We start from the raw sequence: 23,561 nt of genomic DNA, 5'->3' as shown, positions 1-23,561 counted from the left end.
CGCGGCGTTAAGGCCCCCTCGGCGCCAGGATCGCCGCCGGTCGCTGACCATGGCGGCGGGGTTGTGGGTGGTGCTGCTGCTGCCCGTGGCGGCCGCTGTCTATGAGGACCAAGTGGGCAAATTCGACTGGTGAGTGCTGCGGGAAAGCTGGGGGGGTGGGTTGTCTCCACAGCGTCGGTATCCTCATCCTGCAAGCAGGCCCTGTGCCCGCCCTGCTGCCTCCTCCGGCAGCCGCCCGTCGGGCCTTCCCCCTCCCGCTCCCTCAGCGAGGCGCCTTGTCCCGTCTAACCACGGCCCGTTTTTCCTCTCCCAGGAGGCAGCAGTACGTGGGGAAGCTCAAGTTCGCCTCCTTGGAGGCTTCGCAGGGTTCGAAGAAGCTCATTGTGGCCACCGAGAAGAACGTGGTGGCCGCCCTGAACTCCAGGAGTGGTGAAATCCGTGAGTGAAGCAGAGTTTGATTGTGGGGAATATGCGTGTAGTGCTAGGGCTAATGTGTCAATCAAGTTACACTGTGTTTTTATACTGATAAATTAATGCTGCTGGTACTGCGTCGTCAGATGGGGAGGATTCAGCCGGCAGTTCTAAAGGTGTTGCTTAGGGCAGGCAGAGTGTTCTCTGCATAAGCTTATTGCCATAAAGAGCCTAGGTTTAAAAACAACAACAAACAAATGCCTTTGGGGTACAAATCTTGTTCTCACTTAACTCTGTTTCCTTCAGTGTGGCGCCATGTAGACAAGGGAACCCCTGAAGGAGCGATAGATGCGATGCTGATCCATGGGCAGGGTAAGGAGAACATGCAGATGGTGTGCTGGGGCTAGCTGCTGTCCTTCTATGTGGGATCTCAACCACATGTTAGACCATAAGTTGAACTTGCCAGAACTCATTGCCTTGTTATTTGTGGTGGGCTACAAGTTCGATGTTCATCTTCTTTTCTTCATTTCCTGGGCAGATGCTATCACTGTGTCCAATGCTGGACGTATTCTGCGTTCCTGGGAGACCAACATTGGAGGGTTGAACTGGGAGACGTCACTGGACACTGGCAGGTAGGCTTCCATGTTTGCAGTGTCTCTTTTCCTTTTTAATCCTGGTCTAGGAAGGATGGGGTTGTTCACGTTGTTTGGACTTGCTTTAAAAGGAAAAATGAGTTAGATGTAAGGTTTCTGAAATAACATTTGGCTGAATTCTTCATGAATGCCTGAACCTTGCAGTTAAATCTAATGCTGTTTCTATTTCTCAGTAAACCAGTAAGAGGAAGAGATACAAATATTTTTCATAGATGGGTTTTCTCTTTAAATATACAACATGTTCAATCTGTATCTGGTTTGGGGTGTTTGGATTCCAGCCTAATACTCTCTGTTAGATCAGCAAGGGTAGATAAACTGGGCTATAAATTTTACTTCAAGACTGATGTTGTGTGTGAAGAAGGTCCAAAGAGTGTGGGTTTTTTTTCCTAGAAGAAAATAACTTTCTAACTTATTGTTTCTGACCTGTGCTTAGTTTCCAGGTGGCTAGTTTGGTGGGGCTACAGGATGTGGTGAAATATGTGGCAGTCCTGAAGAAGGCAGCTATCTCTCTTCACTACCTTTCCAACGGGCACCAGAAATGGGTGGAACACTTACCAGAAAGGCAAGAAAATATTTTTAAGTAGAAACGTAAACTTCTGACAGAGAGCCTGTTGCCTTGGAGAGGAAAGGATGCTGTACTTGCCTTATGCTTTTGAAAACACCTGAAAACAGTAATATGAGAAGTCATTGCTTCACAGTTGCTTTTCTTGCAGTGAGAGTACTCAGTACCAGCTGTTGTATTCCCATGGGACTGGAGTGATCCACGTACTTGGAATTGTTCCCCAGAGCCACTTGAACATTTTAACCTTCAGCGTAGAAGATGGAGAAATTACAAAACAGGTAGTGCTCGATTACAGATCCAAAATATTGAATTGGATAACAAATGTACTTCCAACTAGGTGGGCTGTGGTGTGGTGTGCAGAGCAATTAATTGTTGTAGTACAGATAAACTTCCCTTTTACTGTGGCATTGCCTACAGGCCAGTAAATGGATTTCACTGCTGAATGCCCTGAAAGCAAAACTGAATTAGACTTGTGGCTGTTAGTTAGGACCATCCTGGAAATCTCAGGCTGATAGACAGTTTCTCCCAGGGTCATGGGTAAAACTATTTCTGACTTAAATTCTTGGTTGTGTGCAAGTTGGTTCTTTGAAAATTTTGTTTGTTGACAACGTCATCTCCTTGTCTGGTCTCGCTTGGCAGGTCAGAGTAGCAGCCCCGTGGCTGAAGAGCTTAAACGGTGTGTGCGGCGTGGTGGGGGAGGCAGTGCTGGTGTGCACGGACATGGACACGCATTCGCTCTATGTTTGCTCCTTGGAGAAGGAACAGGAGATGAAGCAGATCCCGCTGCAGGTGAGAAGTGCTGAAAGAGCATTGTATGTAATTCATTGTCCAGCTGGTTTGGTGCCTGACTGAGCCTGGCAGCACAGGGGTTTTCCTATCAGTAAACTACAGAATGATTGAGCGGTATGTGGGGGAGCATGATCCATAACTTTAGGGAAGGGAGAGAAAACTTTGTGTTTGTCTAATCATTCCTTCTGGATTGATGTCTTCAGAGCTTTGCTCCAATGGGAGCCTAGGTCTCCTTGCTTCTGCTTTGTTAATGGGGAACCTCTTCGTAAAGGTTATATTACTGCTGATAAAAGGAAGGTATTAATTTCAGTGAAGAAAAAGTTCTCATGAACACATATGTTTGTCTCTTGTCACAGTCACTTGACCTGGAGTTTGCTGATGGCTTCCAGCCCAGGATATTGGCCACTCAACCCAATGTAATCAGTGCTTCACGGACTCAGTTCTTCTTGCAGCTGTCTCCAAGCCACTTCTCTCTGCTGCAGTACAAACACGGGCTGCTCAGCCACCTTCGGGACTTCCAGCAGGTAACCAAGATAAATGTACTGAAGCAGGAGGGCCAACTACAGCTTGAAATTCTTTAAAACAAACACCTCCTTATTAAGTGTTCTGAACAAGCTGCTGAGCTTCTCGCTGCAATGCTTGAAAACCATTTGATTTCATGTATACTATCTGCTGAAGTATTTCCAGACATCAGTATAGGTGTGCTTTGCTGCCAAGAACTGTCAGCTTTGGTGTAGTTTCCTGGTTTTGAGGTGGATATAGAGACACGTGTGTCTAAGTAGCCAGTGGTGGAGGGGTAGTTTTGTTAGGCCAGCTGAAAAGCAAACAGGCTTTAAAAAACTCAGTAACACTAAACATAATGGTTCAAAAGCTTGCGGCAGGTCAACTGTTTCCATCTTTAAGAGAAGTATTTTCAATCTTATAAGAGGTAATTTTTTTTTTTTTTTTTTTTTTTGGTGAAGCAGTGAAATTTAAGATTTGGCTGTGAAAGATCATCTGTTTTTAATTCTAGTATGGCTTAATTTGCTGCACAAGTAGTTTTTGGTGGGGTTTTGAGATTTTCTTGTTTGTTTTATGATTTCCTGCTATTATTTTCTTTCCAGGCAGCCCTGGTGAGTTTTGCGACAACTGGGGAGAAAACTGTGGCTGCTGTCCTGACCTGCAGGAGTGAACTGGTGAGTGCAGTTTACCTGTGCTGTGTAACCAGCACAGCTCTAGTATGGATCTGCACTGGGAGTGGGTTCCACAAGTGTTTTCCTTCATAGGCCAGGGATGGATAGTCATTTCAGGAAGAGGAAGATTTAGTTAGCTGCTTAGACGTGTGAAGAACAATGGTAATGCAAAGAGGTCTTGATTGTATCCACCTAAGGCTACCTCTGGCTTGGTGAAGCATGCTCTCCTGTGTGCAGCCTGTTTCAGCCTTGTGTATTGTTGGTATGTAACGTAGGACTCAGCTTTACTGGTCTATAGAGGATTTCAGTTCCTAGGGATACCAGACTTAGAAAGGTTTCATTTTTATCAGGAATAGAATAAAATAGAACAGAACTGTTTCCTGCCTCTTTTCAGAGTCAAGCTGAAACTTGTCAGGCACTCAGAAATGTACCTGTTTATATAGTCATACTGGGGTCTGAATCTGTGTTATCTCTTCTCATCCTCATTTCAGAAATCTGGAAGTTCTGATGGCCTTGCCGCTGGAAGTACTCTGGAGGATTCCCAGAAGCAGGTATGAAGTGCACTTGTTTCCAAAACCAGTAAGTTCTTGACAGTCCATTTTATTCCTTTGCGTGCAGGAACAGAATGAAAAAGCTGTTACACCATCTTTTTGGAGACTGATGTTTTGTAGCAGCTCCATATATATAATCTAAAAGTATCTTGAAGCTGGAGTTCTTGCTGAATATGAAATCCTTCTGCAGAATGTGGTGTGGCATGTATGTTTAACTCAGCTATTTTGTGCCTCTTGTTATAGGAATCCTTAACCTGTTCCAATCAAACCTACAATATTAATCTCTACCTAGTTGAAACTGGACAAAGACTGCTGGATACCACAATTACCTTTAACCTGGAGCAGAGCGGTGCCAAGCCACAGCAGGTGAGCAGGGAGAGATTATTTCAGTCTTGTGGTTTATCAGACTTGCAATTCTCTCCCTACCCTGATTTGGCAGGATTGGTAGAGCCCTTCAGACAAGGCGAAAAGCATTCTGCGGATGCGCTGCATTACATTCTTTGCTCTTGTTTCACCCAAGAGTTCAGTTTTCTCCAAGGTGATGATGCAATCGTTAACCTCACTGTTTTTCCTGCTCTTTTTTCCAGCTATACATCCAAGTTTTCCTGAAGAAGGATGACTCTGTGGGCTACCGAGCCTTGGTGCAAACAGAAGACCACATGCTGATGTTCCTCCAGCAGCCAGGTAACTGGCACAGTTAATATACTCCATTTTTAAGAGCACACACCTTGTCACTGTAGGAGAAGAAGAAAACTCCAAGTCCCAAATGATTATATTTTATCACTGCTTTCTTTGGAAACCAGCAAAAAGAATTTAACTGTCCTGAGCCTGTCCATTAAATATTCACCCTCACAAGACATCTCATCTGAGAAAACAGTATTCTTTGTGTAGACAGAGCCTTTGAATTTCATGGGTTTTCTGCAGATTTCAAAACTCTTTTTGTAGGATGATAATCTAAGTCCTGTTGTAGATATTTCTCAAAGTTTCTTCAGAAAAAATCCTCGTGGAAAAAGTGTTAATTTGCAGGAAGAGTTGAAAGTCCATCTCAGCAACATGAATTTTCTAGGGTTTAAAAGGCATCCAGGTGTTCACACTGTGTATCTCTTATTTAAAATAGACTTAATGACTGTAACTCTTTTAAAACATCAGATTGCTTTTGCTGTTCCCATGGGCTTTTTTTTCAACAGTGGCTCCAGTTGAATAAAGTATTTGTCTTTTGTGAAATAGCGAATCACGTGATATTAGATAGTTATATACTACTTTGCATTTCACTATGAGCAGTGATTTGTATTTGAAGGGCCCACCGGAAGATGCTTCTGTACTCAGTGATGATTTTTCCTCCAAAAGCCTATTCCAAGATATTAAGTTGATTTTCCAATATTCTACTCATTTTTCTTTCCAGGAAAAGTTGTCTGGAGTAGAGAGGAGTCACTAGCAGAAGTGGTAAGCTTGGAGATGGTGGATCTACCTCTGACAGGTGCACAGGCTGAGTTGGAGGGAGAATTTGGAAAGAAAGCAGGTAAACCATAGATTTAACAGAATTACCTTTGTGGGTTTGTTTTTCTTCCTGAATAAATGTATTTACTGCTTTCTTTTTCCTCTGAACTGAGAGTTAGGATTCAAATTTCTACTGATGGCAATTAAAGTGAGCAGAAACAAACCCATTTCTGTCTAAACTTTGGAAGTCCAATGCCAAATGCAGATGACAAGCGTATTACATTTTTATATTAAAAAAAAACAGTCAGCAACAATAAGAGGGATTTTTGCCATCTCTCCTAAACGTTTCCTTTTGATGCTTTCTGGAAGACTCATTTGCAATAGCTTTTGTTTTTGCTTTGTTTTGTTTTTCTTGCTGTCCTGGATGCAGCCATTCAAGGTAACCTCAGACTGCATGCAGTGTTTTCTAGTGCTTCTGACTAACGCTTCCTAGTGGAACTTGATCTCTCTGCTTGCTTTCCTCAGTGGTGAAATATAGTTGAAGTCTGGTGTTTTGCTTGCTTCGAGAAGCTAAATATAAACCCTGATTGGGCAGAGTTAAGTATTTTTTTACTTCAAGGGCTTCTCTTGCTCTGAGTAATGAGTGCAAAGGGAGATAATGGACCTTATAGGCGGGTAAGCTTTAGGTGAGCACTTTCTGTGAGTGTACCAGTCAGAAAGAAGGAATACAAAGGAAGAGATTATGTACTTTGCAAGAAGGTTTGCTTTCAGTTGATGAGGGTGTCTTTTGGAATGAGCTATGTAAGTGCTAAGTGGGAAAAGCTTGGTAAATGCCAGAGTCTATCATGGAAGCATTAACTATAACTCTGCTCTTCTGGAGTGAGAGGCAGAGGCAAAGAATTATCACAGGTTCATGCATGGCAGCATTTTGTCTACTGGCTGAGGCCATAATTTCACTTACAGAGTGGAACATAACGTTTTCCTAACATAACATAAGCCTCTTGTTATCGCTGTTGGTCTATTTACAGATGGTTTGCTAGGGATGTTTCTGAAGCGGCTGTCCTCCCAGCTTATCCTGCTGCAAGCCTGGACCGCTCATCTTTGGAAGATGTTCTATGATGCCAGGAAACCCCGGAGTCAGATTAAAAATGAGATTAACATTGACAATTTGGCCAGAGATGAATTCAACCTTCAGAAAATGATGGTGATGGTCACCGCTTCAGGAAAGGTGAGGAAGTCAGCGTAGGAATCTAGACTGTAGCGAAGAGTCTCAGGTCTGAATTCTCACTATTTTTAGCCAGGCTTTGGGCAGAATGTTTTGTGGTAGCTTTGAAGAGGGAGTAAGAGTCTTCCGTCTTTGTCATATCACAAAGAAAGATGCCGTGCTTGAATGCGAGAGATGTGTTGTTCTAACTTTGGCTTTACTATGTTTCCCTGCTCAGCTTTTTGGTATTGAAAGCAGTTCTGGCACCATCCTGTGGAAGCAGTATCTCAGGAATGTGAGACCAGGCTCCTCCTTTAAGCTGATGGTCCAAAGAACAACAGCCCATTTCCCGCACCCTCCGCAATGTACCTTGCTTGTTAAGGACAAGGTGAGTCCCTTTCCCCTGTCCCTCCATTTAACGTGCTTATCATGGAAATCTGCCCTTTGAAAGGGTGGAAAAGAGTATCTTTTTGGATATCATCTTGTTATCACTGATGTGGGGACAGGAGGAGAGTGAGAGCTGAAGGGGAGCAGACACACAATCCTAAAAAATTTAAGGATGCTCATTTTGAAGCCTTTTATTGAAACAAAAGAAATAACTTCATCCAGTTTCTTTAGTCATGTGAGATAAGTCTTATATGGTCTGTATTAGCTAGCTGCAGGATGTTTTGTACTCCATACGTGAGGTAGGAGGAGACATTATTATGTGCTGAGACAGCTTCAGCAGGTGGCAGATAGGATTTAGTTAAAGCTGTGAACACTGTGTTATGTCACAGCGTGTTTTTGATAGAGAAATGTGGGATAGAGCACATGTGTGTCTAAACAGAATATTTTGAGGATGGAATAGCTGAATCCAGAGTATGAATAGTCAATACTGGCAAGTAACAGAAAACCAGCTCTTTTGTCTGCCTTAGAAATAAGGTTTGCATCTTGTTTGTTTTTTAGGAAACCAAAATGAGCTTTCTGTATGTCTTTAACCCCATCTTTGGCAAGAGAAGTCAAGTAGCTCCCCCTGTTTTGAAGCGTCCAATTCTTCAGACTTTGCTTCTGCCTATTATGGATCAAGACTATGCCAAAGTACTACTCTTGATCGATGATGAGTACAAGGTAAATTGCTTTGCCTGGAGGCAGTTTTCTTCATGTTCTGGTTAATTATTCCCCTCTCTTTTGAAGCAAGATAAAAAAAAAATGCTGTTGAGTCACATTTCCCATAAAACTATGAGGTTATTCTGGTAAGACAGACCTCATCCTGATAAACATGTTTGAAATAATTTTTCAGTCTTGTTTGGTTTTTTTTTTTTGTGTTTGTGTCAGTTGGTTTTTAACCTGTGTTTCAATTCCTCTTTTCCAGGTTACAGCTTTCCCAGCAACTAAAAATGTTCTTCGTCAGTTAGAAGAAATAGCCCATTCTATCTTTTTTTATCTCGTTGATGCCGATCAGGGAAAACTCTCTGGATTCAGGCTGAAAAGGGTATGGAAGACACACTACAATCTAAGTGGCATCACTTTCCTAAATGTCCTTTGGATAATGGTAGAATGGTAGATCTTTTCATTTGGTTTATGGAGTTTTGCTTGAAATAGAATCAGTTCAGCTGATGACTTCAGCTAGGCCTCAAAATGTGCCCAAGCAAGTTAAAATTTAAAAGCAGAGAAAGCTCCCTGTGTCTTACTGGTGGAGATGATGTTTTTTGAGGACAAGATAAAACCTCCTACGTCATGCTTTTTTTCTTGCAGGACCTGACTACAGAGGAGAGTTGGGAGGTGATCATACCCACCGAAGTTCAGAGGATAGTGACTGTGAAAGGGAAGAGGTCCAATGAGCACGTGCACTCCCAGGGCCGTGTGATGGGAGACCGCAGTGTTCTCTATAAGGTGCCCTTGGAACTTTTTGTTGCCTTTTTGTTAATGCATTATCTCACAGATCTCAGCACCATTTCTAGGCAGTATGTTAAAATCAGCTGCCCTGTGGTACCATTTTTTCCTATATATATGCATCAGTGTCCATAACACCCTGCAGAAGATGCTAGTTTTGGTGGAGATTTCTCATATAAAATGTATTCATGCAGCAATTAAATTGGCCAAACATCTCATGATGGGGAAATAGCTGCTTGATTTCTTCAGGTGATTTGTGCTAATAATTTGGCAGGGGCATTGGAACGTGATGATCTTCGAGGTCCCTTCCAACCTAAACCACTATATGATTCTAATAAGATACTCTGTTTATTATATGCCTAGTCCCAGATGAAATGCAGATGAATGAAGTGCCTGTGGCACTAAAGTGGGGTTCTTGGTTGTTTTTTTATCTTTCTCCAGTCCTTGAATCCAAATCTGCTTGCTGTGGTGACAGAGAGCACAGATACGCATCATGAGCGCACTTTCATTGGAATATATCTGATTGATGGGGTCACAGGCAGGATCATCCACTCGTCAGTACAGAAGAAAGCGAAGGGACCTGTCCACATTGTCCATTCTGAGAACTGGGTGGTGGTAAGAACTTATACTTACCTTGTTCTTTACATTTGGGACATAGGGGCAGTTCTTGAACCTCTCTGGAGAAGACTTTTTGACCATTCTCTGTGATTTTCTGCTACCTCTGTATTATTGACTCTGCTTGCCTCGTATTCCTGAAAATCTTTTCTCGTTTCAGTACCAGTACTGGAACACGAAGGCACGTCGGAATGAGTTCACTGTGCTGGAGCTCTATGAGGGGACGGAGCAATACAATGCCACAGCCTTCAGCTCCCTTGACCGCCCGATTTTACCTCAGGTCCTCCAGCAATCTTACATCTTCCCATCTGCCATCAGTGCCATGGAGGCCACCATCACTGAGCGTGGCATCACCAGCCGTCACTTGCTCAGTAAGTACACCTGGTCTGTCCTGAATGTGTTTATATGACCAGGTTTCACACTGAAAACCGAGCAAAATGCAGTTTGCTACCAGAAATTCTGCCCATGGGCTGCCCTGGACTTCCAACAAGTTCAAGGATAAGCACCAAGAGAGCATTTATGTTAGGTGTTTAAAAAATGCCATCAGAAATCATAATTTTTAAGATGCATTTCTTCTGATGTACAGTTGGGCTTCCCTCCGGAGCCATCCTCTCCCTGCCAAAGGCTCTGCTGGATCCTCGCCGCCCAGAGATCCCTACGGAACAAAGCAGGTAAGGAAAGCACTTTAACTGCTGTGCCTGGGCGGCTTGGAGGAGGGATGGATTTTGTGTATAATACGGTAGTGTGAAGTAGAGCAACTTGTCCTGGGCAGATTGAGGGCAATTCTTGCATGAAATTAAACAAGGTTGCTTTGTTCCCGTCTGTGACAATGGGAATAAATTTGTCTGTAATGAAGCAGGTCTTACCGTTAGTAAAACAAGTCTGTTGTCTGCACTCTAAGAAGTAGCAGTCTGAGTAACTTTCTGAAGTTTTTAGAATTACAATTATTTTTCAAACTTCAAAAGCCTATAAGGAGGCTGCTGTGGTGTAGTCAGACCCAGCTAGCAAGGTTGATTTTCATCCTGAAGCAAAAATGTACTGGGAAAAGCTGCTAAATTTGCTGGTTCAGGTCAGCTTATGTTGATCAAACTAGGAAACGCAGGTGATGTCCTCCGTGTGCTGTTTGATTGGGTTTTGATTTCTCTTTAAATGCCTTTCAGAGAAGAGAACCTGATTCCATACTCCCCTGATGTGCAGATTCACGCCGAGAGGTTTATCAACTACAATCAAACCATATCCCGAATGAGAGGGATTTATACAGCCCCCTCCGGCCTGGAGTCTACTTGTTTGGTGAGTACAGGGCAGAGGATTCAACGCAGGGCAGTGGAATTTGTGGGCAGAGCAGCATGATACTGTAGCCTGTGGCAGGGAGGTCTGTAACTTCTGAAGATCTGGCTGCTCCCTGCTTAAACATTTCTTTTAATCAGAACTATAGACCTCAGTCAGTCGTTGTTGATGGATCTGGTTTTCTGCTGGAAGCTGAATTACCAACTTGTGATCTCGTCTCTTTAGGTTGTTGCCTATGGCCTGGACATCTACCAGACCCGAGTGTACCCATCGAAGCAGTTTGATGTCCTGAAAGATGACTATGACTACGTGCTGATAAGCAGCGTCCTCTTCGGGCTGGTTTTTGCTACCATGATCACAAAGAGACTTGCCCAGGTGAAGCTGCTGAACCGTGCCTGGCGGTAAGGCTGCGGGCGAAGGGAAGGCTGACGCTGGAGAAGGTATCTGAGGTTCTGCCACCCTGCCTTGCCGCTGGGTTCCGTTTGAAATTCCAGCTTGTGTGACTGATGGATGAAAACATCGATACTACATTTTTGCTGGAAGATATTTGGGAGGAAAAGCTGCTAGTGAAACAAAACAATATGCTGCCTACATGTCTCCCAGTGAGAAGAAATGAAACAGAGATGGATGAGAGACGTTGGTCTGTTGTAACTAAAAAACAAAACCAAACCTCTCCCAAACCTCTGTTAAAGCCCTAAAATCTGCCATCACATCATCTCCCCCATGTTAGTGAAGATAATACTAAGGACGTGTCCTCTTGGTCCTCGCCTCTTCCTCAGCACCAGCTGCGACTAATGCCTTGGTGAGAGGGGGATGGAGAGGCTGTTGGCTGCTGGGAACGCTAGACGGGGTAGCGCGTGAGCTGCTGCACGCGAGGCCTGAGAAGAGGAGGAGACGCTGGGGCATGTCCTTAGGAAGAAGGTTAGAAACCGAGTGGACATCAGTGGGAATCGGCCTCATTGGGCGATGCCGTTACGCTGCAGGGCTGTGAGCGGAATTTGAATGTAAAGCCTCTCTGTATTCTTTATTTATTGTGGTGACAACGTTAGGGGTTTTTTCCCTTTTTTTTTTTTTTAAATTCTTCCCGTCTTCAGCGTACAGCACTGGGGTTCAGGCACGAAGACCCTCATGGCCTTCCCCCCATCGGATAATGGCCCTGAACTCTTTGGACCTCCATTTAAATTGTCGTGGTCGAGTTTCGCAGTGCGTTGTGCCCCCGGGAGAGGCCGTGTCCCATCAGCCACCTCCCCGCGCGCAGATCGCCTCAATAAAAGTCCGGTGCTGAGGAGCAGTAACTCTTTTTTGCCTCTTTCTATGCTATTTCAAGCTGCTCCCAGCGCGCCTCCACTGCACATGCCCCTCCACCCTTCCCACAGGCGTGTCGACTGCGCATGCGCTGCCAGCAAAGTTGCTGACTCATGTACTGCGCAAGCGCTTGGGCCGGGCCCTCCTCTTCCAATGGGGAGGCGCAGCGCACGCGTGGGCAGTGGGTCACTTCCTGTCTCGCGGCGCGTGTAGCGGGGGGGAGGTGCTTCCGGCCCGCCATCCCCCGCCGCCGCCGCCTCCCCCCCCACCCCCCCTCGCCTCAGCGCAGCGGCAAGATGGCGGCGGGCGGCGGCGCGGGGGCCGCGGCGGAGCCGGGCTGGGAGGTGGCCGTGCGGCCGCTGCTCTCCGCCTCCTACTCGGCCTTCGAGATGAAGGAGCTCCCGCAGCTACTCGCCTCGGTTATCGAGAGGTGAGGGCTCACCGGCCCGGGCCCTACCTCCCCTCAGCGTCCTTCCCTCAGGGCGGGTGCCCGGCGGCGGGGAGGGGAGCCGGTGGGGGGCTGCGGGGAGCGGCCCTGCTGGGTGCTGGGCAGGGGACAGCGGCGGGGCCGGGCCGGTGGACAGCGCCTGCTGGGGCTGCCGGGGAAAAAGGGAGCCCCGAGCAGCGTCCAGGGAGTTACTCACGCCCAACCTCCTCCCGCTTTCCTGGGGACTGGGAGGCTCTCGGGGTGGTGCCCTTGGGACCTAATAAGCGGGGATGAGGATGCGCGCCCGGCTCTTGGCGTTGGCTGCCGCTCGGCCACAGCAAAAGCACCTCTGACACTTCCCCCGCGGAGAGGCTTCGGGACTGTTGTTGCGTTTTTGCTTTTGTTGAAGTGCGTTACGCTTGTGCAGGCTGTGCTGTGAAAATTGTGCTCTCACCTGGGTTATCCCCTCTGGTGACAGACTCCTGCGGGGGGGGGGGGGGGCATTGGGTGGCATTGACTTCCTTTTAGGTTTCTACCAGTAAATCCTGCTCACATTTTGAGGAAAAATAAAGCTGAAGCAAATCAAGTCTGCCTTTTCTTAACCAGAAAGGTTAGACTCCGAGCATGAGAGCAGTTGTTGGAGCTATTTAACTTAACTTATAGCTTATTTTGTGATCTAAAACACTAGGTATGAATGCCACAACATTATGCTTATTTACAAAGATATAACCCTGACCACAATAAGTTCTTAGGAAACAACAAATAAACACTGTGCTAAGGAAGATAATAAAATAAAGCCTTGTGGTGTTTTGCTTAATATAGGATGGCTGAACATACAAACAATGGATGCTTCAAATGTGTTCTGTGCCTGTATACGTATAGTAGTGATTCACGTAGAAACTTGCATATACTCAATATGTATGTGATTTGGGCAATTCTTACGCTAATCTTACTTTTAGGCACCATTTCAGCTTTGCTTTTCCTTGCAGAGCTCTGCTGTCAGTGTGCCTAAAGTTCATTATTGGAGTGTTTCAGCAGAAGAATGTCACAGAAACACTTAAGTCTATGCACTTGACTTTGGGAGAGGTCTGTTTCCTCCATAAGTGAGAACGATGGTTCAATTTTCGACTTGACGCAGCAGTTTGTTGCCTTTACATAGCACTGCCCTGAGGTTTCAGTTATGTGCCTGATGCTGACAGCGTTTCAGACCTGGCAGGGTTTAATGTGAGCGCAAGGCCTGTGGAGTCGTGCAGGACAGTATCTTTTATTTCATGCCTTGATATAACATGTGACAAATCACAGAGGAAAAAATATAGCTTGTTCTTATTTGCAGATATACTCTTCTATTCTGAACAAATAATTTATCTTTAGATTTCTAATCTAAAATATTTTATCTGTTCAACTTACCTTGAGAAGATGATTGTTAGCTCCTGTAGTGTTACTGTTGGTTGACACCATCTGCAAAGTGGCTGCATTTCCTCTTAAATAAATGTGGTGCAATGACAGCAAAATCACTAACGTTATTCTTTTAAAAATAAGTTAATAAACTCCTTTTCCTGACAACTCTTATGTTTCATTTTTAAGTTTAAGCATCATTGAGTTACTGGGGTTTTCCTATTAGCATGTGTATTCAAGAATTGGTAGGCCAAAGCCTCTTATTTGACATAAATTTTGGAAATGCTGACTTGGAATGACGCAACTGAACAGGAACACAGTTTACAAAGTCTGTGACGGTCAAAGGAGGCTGGTTTTCAGGGAAGAGTTTTCAACAGGGGGAGAGCTCCTGCACCTGCTGCTGTGCCTTTTCAAGGAAGAGGCTGCTTTTGTGCATGCTGCCTTACATAAAGGGTCTATTTTGGGCCTGTTTAAAATTTGGAAGCAGAACTGAGAAAGGAGGTGGTATTTGTTGCCGATGTTATATTTGATATTGACACAGAGGCTTCTCGCTTAGGGTGAGTAATGAGTTTCCCTGGGAAGCAAAAGTTATTTAAGCAAGAGATGACAATACAATAGCTGAAAGTTATTATTAAATCTCACTGTATATGCAAAATAACACTCTGGCACATCACAGATAGTTTAATCTGTTATCTTTTATTTATGCTTATTTGGGAGGATTTAATGATTAGTTGACAGATGCCTTCCACTTTTCACTGCCATAAGAAGTCCATGGCTTGTTTAATAAGGGTCAAGCCTCTTATTGTCCTATCCAGATGAATTTCCCTATCTTATTCTGATTTCTGCGCCTTTGTGTTCTTATACCTTGTGGGTATTGTGTCTTACACAGATTGACCTATACAGCAGAAAGGTAATTGAAGGAGGAGCTGCCAATTTCTCCTGTACTCTATTACTCCCAAATTGTTCTCATTTATTCTCTTAAAATACATTGCATACACCTACAGCTGATGATTTATAGTCGGGCATAAAGAGGTAGGTGAGGAAAATTAGTGTCTGAATATAAGGGAGCACAAACTTTTTTGCACATTCAGTCCCTGGGCTCATTACTCATCGGTGCACTTCTGACAGGGGACGGTGAGGTGAAGCCTGGTGAGCGAGACTTTGGATCTCGGTTATGTTATGCTGCTGAATATCTTCAAGTAAAGCCTTTCTCTTCATAACAGCTACTTTTCCATTTCAGCTTTTTAGGTAGACTAAATAAAAAAAATAATCTCAGAACTAGGAAATCAAAGCTACAAGGCTGATGAGTATTTCGCTGTTCATTTTTTCTGGAGAATTGTTATATTCTAGAGTTTCTTCTGTTTCAGCCACATCTCCCATTATGACTGGAAACGAGGACTTAGAATAGATAAAGGGAAGGTGACTGGGCATAAATTGGGTGCTGTTCAGGTCAGCAGGGAACGGTGCGTCCTCTTCTTCCTCCCACCCTGCCAAAGCTGGCATTGTCATGTGCAGGGGGGTGAGGGGGATACGTGGGTTCATTTTGCCGTACTCTGCAGCAGTGCTAGTCATTGCCGAACTTGAGAAATCATCGTTTTAGTTGGGTATAGCATGCCACAATAGGCTGACGCCCTCTGCTTCTTACCTCCCCTTCAAGAATAAGCTCTGTGGCCAGAGGTGGAGAAGGCTGTGTTTTTAGAAGTAAAGTTAAAGTGGATTGTAAAGTTGAGTTGTATAATCTGTTCTTCCAACTTGCTCATTCACATCACTGAGTGAAAATGTGAAAGAAATTAATTTAAGCATTTAATAGGCAGATACCCGCATCCCTCAATTTTGTTGCAGGAAAAATGAAGGGCAGAATGAGCTATGGAGGCAGAGCTGTGTTTCTGTTCTCGAGGTGGTTACCTTCAGGTTTCTGTGCAAATGGGCTGTGGTGTGACGCTTTATTGCAGCAGCCTTTAGTGTGTCGTTTCTGAGCATAAATAACTGTTCTCCATGGCCAGCAAACCTCACCGAGAAACCTCAGAGACTTGACTTTCAGTGTGTTGATGCATATTTTGCTTTACAATTTTTACTTTTGGTTTGAGTTGGCATTAAATTTTAACTCGCTCTGAGCTTTGCGTTGATTTGTGTGGGGGGCAGAATGATGCAGATCTCTGAAATGGCAAGTCTCTACCCATGAGGCTGATTACAGTGTATGTATTTTTCTCCTCTGTGTGTTACCTGCCAAAACTCTACTCCCCGGTTTGTTGCAGACACTGCTGTTGTGTATTTGTCGTTATTATGCAATTGCTCGTTTTGATCCTTCTGTTTTGCAGAATTGCACAAACTCCAGTTGATTCCGTGCCTCAACAGAAAGGGAATGCCTGTGCTCCAGTCCTGGCAAATCCTGCCTGGCATTAGCTGAACAAACAGTCCAAACTTTATGGGCAGCTGAGCTTAGAATAATTTAAAGATTAATGAATCTCTGACTTGAGAGAGTGATTGTTAAAGAGGCTATCCTGTTGATGGTGTAAAGGAGAAACATTTGCAGTATTGGAATTATTTCCTTAAATTTCCTATGTGGATAGTGATGCAGATGCTGTGATCTGTCTGCTGCTGGAGGACTCAGTCCTGTGGGCACAGGAGATGGGACAGAAGGGAGAGATTTCTGTTCTCAAAACTTTGATTTGGAAAGAGCATATGATTTTAATGATCTTGTCTTACATCCGTTAATAGATATAACATTTTCTGAGTGTTATATGGTGCCGCTATTGTGCTGTATGCAATTGACATATCTCCTGTTCTCCTATTGCAGTGAATCTGAAATCCTGCACCATGACAAACAATATGAGCCTTTTTACTCTTCCTTTGTTGCACTTTCTACACATTACATCACTACTGTGTGTGGTCTAAGTAAGTGTTCCCCCTCCTTTCCTTCTCTTGCTCTTGCGTTATGACTAGGATATAGTAAAGACAAAATAGAACTGTTGTCATTTTGGTGTTTGTCTCCAGCCCGCTTTCCGAATCAGACTTTAAGGCAAAGGCCAGCATTGCTAGCTTTTATACTGGCAGAACGTCAATTCGGATGGAAAGGAAAACTTGTCCATAGGAGTATTTGTCCACCAGCTACTTGGCAGCATTGACTTTTTGGTTGCTTATTCATTGGCCTGATTTCACTTAGGGAAAATAATTTTGGATCAAATGAAGTGTTTAAATCCATTTCCAGGATTTTCAGATTATTCTTTTGCAGTTTTGTTACTAAGTTGGAATAATGATCAAAATATTGTGACTCAAAGTATTTTATATTGTTTTGCTGACAGAATTTGGCAATTTCAGCAAAAAAGTGGTTTTCATCAACTTGTTTCATGTTCTTCAGTGCTTCTGTCAGTATTAAATAATGTTGCTGGGGAAGCCATTGTATCTATCTAAATTACCTTGTCTGGGTAGAAGATGTTATCCTTGCTTTACTGACATTTCTTGGTTTACATTTTAATGAGACTGAATTTTTATTGCATCTGTGTCTTAGGCATGATAGACAGTGTATATGTGCATGTTGCATAGCATTGTTTTATTGAAAGCATTAAGCACATCTTACATTGAATTATTTGAAGACTCAGTGATGCAAGCATCTGCTTTTTTCAGTACCAAGAAACCAATTGCAATCAGTGGCAGCTGCTTGTAAAGTCCTGATTGAATTCTCACTGCTGCGTCTTGAGAACCCAGATGAAGCATGTGCTGTTTCACAGGTGAGCGTGGATTTTGACTGTGTGGGCAAACCTGAGTGTGAAAATGGACTTTGGCCTCTAATTCCGAAATATTTGCTCTAATGTTACCTAAAACAAAATTATGGAAGTTCTTAAAGTATCCAAGATCTAGTGCTTCAGTAGAGAGTGATACCTGCTGGATCTTCTTTCTGCATTCTTTACTCAAAATTTCAGCTCGTGAGCAAGCCAAAATAAAGGTGGCCCAAAGCCTTGCTTAAGCAGATGTCAGTTAAATCTGTTGCAGTTTCCTATAGTCTGATTTGGTTTTGTCTAACAACCTGGATCAAAACTGTTCTGTTGCCCATTTGTTGAGTTTTTAAAGATTGGTTATTTCCCAGTTGTATTTTAGTCTTCTAGGAAGAGCTCAAATCTATTTCGAAGAGGAAAGGCATGTGAAAAGTGTTCACATAGTGTAGCTTTTGATAGGGCCGGCTTTAAGCCTCAGTGTGTCATAGGAGGGAGAGCTTTTCCAGATGCTTTTCCATAACAAGCATGTGGGACAGTGTTAGCGACCTGAATTATCTGCGGTTAGTAAGCTGTCATTATCTTTGGTATTAGATCAGAGTGGATTTGAGAAGTTACAGTAGCCTTACTAGCTAAAGTTGCGGTACTCTTAATGCAGCTGCTTAGAATAAACGATATCGAGGAATAATTGGAATGAAGAGAGTTTAAACTGTACTTGATGTCTTTTTCTTTGTAGAAACACCTCATTCTACTGATAAAGGGGCTGTGCACGGGCTGTAGCCGCCTAGATCGAACTGAAATTATTACCTTCACAGCAATGATGAAATCAGCCAAGCTGCCTCAGACTGTCAAAACCCTCTCTGATGGTAGGTATTTTAATTTACGGCTATACCACTGTGGCACTTGACTTAGGCATAGAAAATACTATGGTTTTGATGGATGAAATGATGTTTTGCTGTTTCCCCTGCAGTAGAGGACCAGAAGGAGCTGGCCTCCCCTGTGAGCCCAGAACTAAGACAGAAAGAAGTGCAGATGAACTTCCTCAATCAGTTGACATCAGTCTTTAACCCTAGAGCCTCATCATCACCATCTATCACACCAGAGACACAGGTGAACAAACAGCCCTAGAATAGAAGCAGTCCAAATTTTAGCATTAATAACATTGGTGCAGACAAGGACAGAGGGCAGTATATGGTAGTTTTTTAATACACGTGTAAAGAAAACCTTTCTTAAGTATTTAAATCCTACTTGCATGTTGATGAGTGGCAAACAACAAAATACTGTTTGCGTTGTATTGGCACCAGTAGTTTTGTTGCCTCGTGGAAGCTAATGTTCAGTGATATTCATAGCTCTTTTGAGTTCTGCTGCTGCTGCTCCTTGCTCCTGTGTAGAGACTTACAGCAATACTGCGTATTTTTAATGCTCCCGTGATATATTTAGTATGCGCTTGCTTCTAGGTGGAAGGAGAGAGTGAGGATCAAGGTTCCACAGATCAAACCTCGGCAGCAAAGACAAAAAGCATATTCATTGCTCAGAATGTAGCCAGCCTGCAAGAACTTGGTGAGAATCAGCTTTTTAGCATTGGGGCAAAATATACTACAGCAAGTGACTCTCTGGTGTTACACCTTTGTGCTCTGAATGGGAAGAAACTTTTTTGACCTGAAGCATTTGTTCTTTAGGACTGACTTGACTGCATGCTGATGTTACCAAGGGAGGTTCTGGCTGTAATGTATTTTTCTTAATTGCAGAGGAGATCAGCTCAGTGTATTTGCATGCAGTAGGTTTGTTGGGCGGGGGGGGGGGGGAGGAGGGTGGGAAGGTGGATGATATAAAATAGCCTATGGGATGGATTACTGAGCAGGTGTGAACTAGACCTGGTGTGCCATGTAACTTTTGATACCCGTTACAAGTACTGGCTGAAAACTTCACCATCTGCTTTGTGTGTTGTAAACTAGTCTTTATCCTATTACCCCATCTATGATGATATTTTCTCACCGCAATTAATAATTAAGTCAATTGCTGGTGAACGTTAGATCTGTTCTGCTTAGAAGCTCCCATGGACCAGTAAAAATAACACTGCTATTTTTGTTTGGTAGGTGGCTCTGAAAAACTGCTGAGGGTGTGCCTCAACCTCCCATACTTTTTGCGATACATAAATCGATTTCAGGATGCAGTGTCAGCCAACTCTTTTTTTATTATGCCAGCCACAGTGGCAGATGCCACTGCTGTTCGCAATGGGTAAGAGTCTGTTGTCGTTCTTCTTTGGTAGATGCTGAGTACAGTCTATGAGAGAAAATTACTGTGCTGCTCCTGTGAGCTGTCTGATGTGTACATTGCATTGCTGAACCTTGATGTGTGTTGTTACTGTAGATTTCATTCGCTGGTAATAGATGTGACCATGGCACTGGATACTCTGTCTCTGCCTGTATTGGAGCCCCTGACACCCACGCGTCTCCAAGATGTGACTGTTCTTGCTCTCAGCTGTCTCTATGCAGGTGAATGGATTTTCTGTATTTTCTTTGGAGCTTTAAGTCACTCTCGCTTTTGCTCTGCCTGGTTACCTACACTTTTGAGGCTCAGCCCACAAGTAACCTTTATTTCTCATGAGTTTGGAAGGTATGCAGAATACTGCATGGTATGGTGACTGGCTTAATATGAAAATTGTTATAGTGACACTGAAATTCTGCAAATGTTCTTGTCAGTATCTGAAAGACTGAGTGACTCAACATCTCAATAGCCTGTAATTTCTGCTCTCTTCTTTTTTATGCTCAGAGCATAATTTTGCAATGCTTATGGCTTCAGTTTAATTGGTTATACCTCTAAATAAACCTCGTTTCCCAGGGGTCGTTTAAGTACACCAGAATCCTGGGTCTTTAATTGGTATGGGTAAGATTTTAAAGACATATGGCAGTTGAGTATGAAGATTGCCTTAACAATGGTATTGAATTACATGGTAAAACACTTCCTCCTTTAATGGTTCTCAAGCGTTTCTGTAGGACAAAACTTGCCTCTTTTGGGGATACTTCAGAAAGAATTTTTAACCTGTCAGCTGTAATACTGAGTATTCCCAGCTCCATCGAGTTTATGGGCATGTTTGATACCACTTGTTTTAATGTGCTAAGTAGGAACATTGAGTCCTGAGATTGGCTCTTAATAAGAATGTTACCTCCACTTGTTTTCAATCAGGTGTGAGTGTGGCAACCTGCATGGCCATCCTACATGTGGGTAGCACTCAACAGGTACGAACTGGGTCAACAAGTTCCAAAGAAGAGGATTATGAAAATGATGCTGCTACTATTGTACAGAAATGTGTAAGTAGATGAGAGAGCGTGTTTGTTGTTTTTATTCTCGGCAAGTGAAGTGCTTAGAAGTTGTATTTATTTGGATTGCAATATGTATCTATTATTTCTAGGCATTAGGCTTGCTGATAAGGGAAGTAATGAGGTGGCTAATTGTAGAGGGCAAAATACAATTGTATTTGGAGTCTTAAAAGTGTGTGTGGTGGTTTGTTATTGCCCAGTGGAGCAATTAAACATTACCGTGCTTTTGGATTTATTTACAGCTTGAAATCTATGAAATGATTGGACAAGCCATCAGCAATTCACGCCGTGCAGGGGGTGAGGTAAGATTTGCATCTTGGGAAGCTTTTTCACAGTTTTGTGCTGGCATATTTTGGCATTGGATTGACACTATTTTGTCTTTTTGTTGCTTTCCCCTCGCCCCCCCTTCTCTTTTGGGATGATAGCATTATCAGAATTTCCAGCTGCTCGGGGCTTGGTGTTTGCTAAACAGCCTCTTCCTCATCTTGAACCTCAGCCCCACGGCCTTGGCTGATAAGGGAAAGGAGAAGGATCCATTGGCTGCTCTTCGCGTCAGAGACATTATTGCTCGTACTAAGGAGGGCGTTGGGTCGCCCAAACTAGGACCTGGGAAAGGGTATGTAAATACCCCACTGAAGTAGTCATTGTCCACGTATCTAACCATGCCCAGCAAGCAACTACTCCAGAGGCTTGTTGGTTTCTTGAAATTTTATCTCCATTTGTAATTCAAGTCTTGATTCTTGGAGAGAAGTCATCTTCTTCGCTTTAGCAAAGCAGTCCCTTCACTCAATTGAATGTATATATGTTTTATTTTCTCCCTGAAATGACATTGTATCCTTTATGTTTCTGTAGGCATCAAGGGTTTGGTGTTCTGTCAGTGGTGCTAGCAAATCATGCTATTAAATTGCTGTCATCGCTCTTTCAAGATCTGCAAGTGGAGGCATTGCACAAGGTATGTAGGTAGCATGTCTGTTCTTGCAAAATGTCTTGCCTTCTCCACTGGAACAAACTTTAAATTGTCTTTTCAATGCCGTCCTCCAGGGCTGGGAGAGTGATGGTCCACCAGCAGTGCTGGATATCATGGCACAAAGCACATCCATCCAGAGAATTCAGCGGCTGATAGATTCTGTACCACTCACTAATTTGCTGCTGACTTTGCTGTCTACTTCTTACAGAAAGGTAGGAACTGGCGTACAGCTAGAGAACTTCTGTAGCTGAACCACTCCTACTGAGTGTCATCCCCATGGAAAATTGTCTTTTTACAAACTGTGGCTATGCTAAGAAGAATTTAGAATTCATCTGGGGCTTCTCTCTTTCCTCTTTTCAGAGGTGTAAAGTTGACAAACTTGTTCTAATAAATCTTTTTTGTAAGCTCAGTGGTATTTGTGAGTTTAGTGAGAAGGTGAAAAGTCTGTATTCAAAAAGGATGCTTTTACGTTAGAGCTGTTACTTGAAGTGTTGCTTACATGCTTGGCTTAGATTATTTATTTTCAAGCATCCTGCATAATTTCAAATACAACTTAAGGGTGAGAAGCCTTAGAAAACTGTTAATAAATTAACTGAGTTGAATTTGCTAGTTGAAAATTAAAAAGCCTTAGATGCTTCAGTTTTCAAATTCTTATCTTTCATAATCCTAAAATTTAACTTGTTCTGCTGTTTTTCTAAGGCTTGTGTCTTGCAGCGTCAGAGAAAGGGTTCCATGAGCAGTGATGCAAGTGCCTCCACTGATTCTAATACTTACTATGAGGATGATTTTAGCAGCACCGAGGAGGACAGTAGCCAAGGTAATAGAGTTTGCAGCAAGTAACATAAGTCAGGATTTTACGCTGTCTTTCAGATTTAGTGGAAACCTGGCTACTGGGCTTTTGCCTTTTTGGACTGGAATGTCATATAATGCTGAAAATATGAAACCGTTTGTAAGATCTGTTTGGCAGAAGTAATGCTGACTGTACTCTTATGTAAACTAAAGCCAGAGTGGCTGGGATTTGGCAGTATTTGCTTAAGAGGAGAGTGGAAATAATTTCTTCTTGTAAACTCCTGCTGGACTGCTGTAAAAGTGCTTAGCCTTGTGATTTGGAAAGGAAAAATGAAGATAGCAGATGCTTTAACTGTGCTCACTGAAACTCTTTTTCAGGCCTTTTCTAAGCTGAGTAGTTAGTGTAGGTTATTTGCTTCTAACAGTATGCTTTTGTTTTTCCTGCCTCCTGTGTTAGACGACGATAGCGAACCAATCCTTGGGCAATGGTTTGAAGAGACAATCTCTCCAAGCAAAGAGAAAGTGGCCCCCCCACCACCACCTCCACCACCCCCCTTGGAGAGCTCGCCTAGAGTGAAAAGCCCTAACAAACAGACCGCTGGGGAGAATGGGAACATCCTGGCCAGCCGCAAAGATCCAGAATTGGTATGGGAAGGTCTTCAGCCTTTATGAAATAACTGATGTGCTGTAGTTTACTTGTCAGTGGCTAGCCACCTTGGCAGATGGCATGATAAATGCCAGGTATTTTAAGCACGTTGCTGATGGAGAACCAGTGACTGTCCTGGCTTTGAATAAATAAGTTTTCTCTACTCCTCCTTCAGGTGGAGTATCACTGCATTTGTTACTGCCAGGGAAGCAAAGTCTGAAGATAATATCTATTTGGGTTACAGAGGGAGAGGGAAAATGAGGGCATAACTATAAGCAAAATGACTTGCTGATAGAATGCTTTTAGCTCCAACTCTGTTGGGTAAAGACAAAAATAAATACTGCAGTGGAGAAGTTAGAGACTTGCAACCATTTCATAGAATTGTCTTGCTATAGAACAGAGAGTGCAGTGAGCTGGACTGCGATGGGTAAACCTGTGCTCCTTTGCCA

At 43.4% G+C, this 23,561-nt stretch overlaps 2 protein-coding genes across 2 annotated transcripts in view; both read left to right on the top strand.

Annotated features, from left to right (window-relative positions):
- Positions 1–33: 33 nt before the first annotated feature.
- On the top strand, positions 34–11,841 carry EMC1 (ER membrane protein complex subunit 1). Its single transcript, XM_082493706.1, has 23 exons — positions 34–129; positions 314–438; positions 718–783; positions 950–1,043; positions 1,498–1,626; positions 1,778–1,904; positions 2,266–2,415; positions 2,772–2,939; positions 3,519–3,590; positions 4,079–4,138; positions 4,382–4,504; positions 4,726–4,822; positions 5,541–5,657; positions 6,604–6,803; positions 7,018–7,167; positions 7,725–7,886; positions 8,131–8,250; positions 8,514–8,651; positions 9,093–9,266; positions 9,427–9,637; positions 9,853–9,937; positions 10,427–10,556; positions 10,779–11,841. The coding sequence occupies exons 1-23, from the start codon at positions 50–52 to the stop codon at positions 10,956–10,958; spliced, it is 2,958 nt and encodes a 985-aa protein (XP_082349832.1). The 5' UTR covers positions 34–49; the 3' UTR covers positions 10,959–11,841.
- A 302-nt stretch (positions 11,842–12,143) lies between these two features.
- The window catches only part of UBR4 (ubiquitin protein ligase E3 component n-recognin 4), a 78,405-nt gene continuing 66,987 nt past the window's right edge, over positions 12,144–23,561 (top strand). The window contains exons 1-15 of the mRNA XM_082493705.1: positions 12,144–12,288; positions 16,478–16,575; positions 17,305–17,408; positions 18,127–18,256; positions 18,361–18,500; positions 18,848–18,950; positions 19,487–19,628; positions 19,761–19,885; positions 20,577–20,701; positions 20,953–21,012; positions 21,136–21,326; positions 21,563–21,662; positions 21,752–21,889; positions 22,377–22,494; positions 22,924–23,111. Coding sequence (XP_082349831.1) covers positions 12,155–12,288; positions 16,478–16,575; positions 17,305–17,408; positions 18,127–18,256; positions 18,361–18,500; positions 18,848–18,950; positions 19,487–19,628; positions 19,761–19,885; positions 20,577–20,701; positions 20,953–21,012; positions 21,136–21,326; positions 21,563–21,662; positions 21,752–21,889; positions 22,377–22,494; positions 22,924–23,111 — 1,896 coding nt within the window. The 5' untranslated portion in view covers positions 12,144–12,154. The remainder of the gene's footprint in view (positions 12,289–16,477; positions 16,576–17,304; positions 17,409–18,126; positions 18,257–18,360; positions 18,501–18,847; positions 18,951–19,486; positions 19,629–19,760; positions 19,886–20,576; positions 20,702–20,952; positions 21,013–21,135; positions 21,327–21,562; positions 21,663–21,751; positions 21,890–22,376; positions 22,495–22,923; positions 23,112–23,561) is intronic.

The sequence above is a fragment of the Vanellus vanellus genome, assembly GCF_965231255.1.
Source record: "Vanellus vanellus genome assembly, chromosome: 20".
Taxonomy (NCBI): domain Eukaryota; kingdom Metazoa; phylum Chordata; class Aves; order Charadriiformes; family Charadriidae; genus Vanellus; species Vanellus vanellus.
Note: the sequence above shows the minus strand (reverse complement) of the source record. Positions and strands in the feature narration are given on the sequence as shown.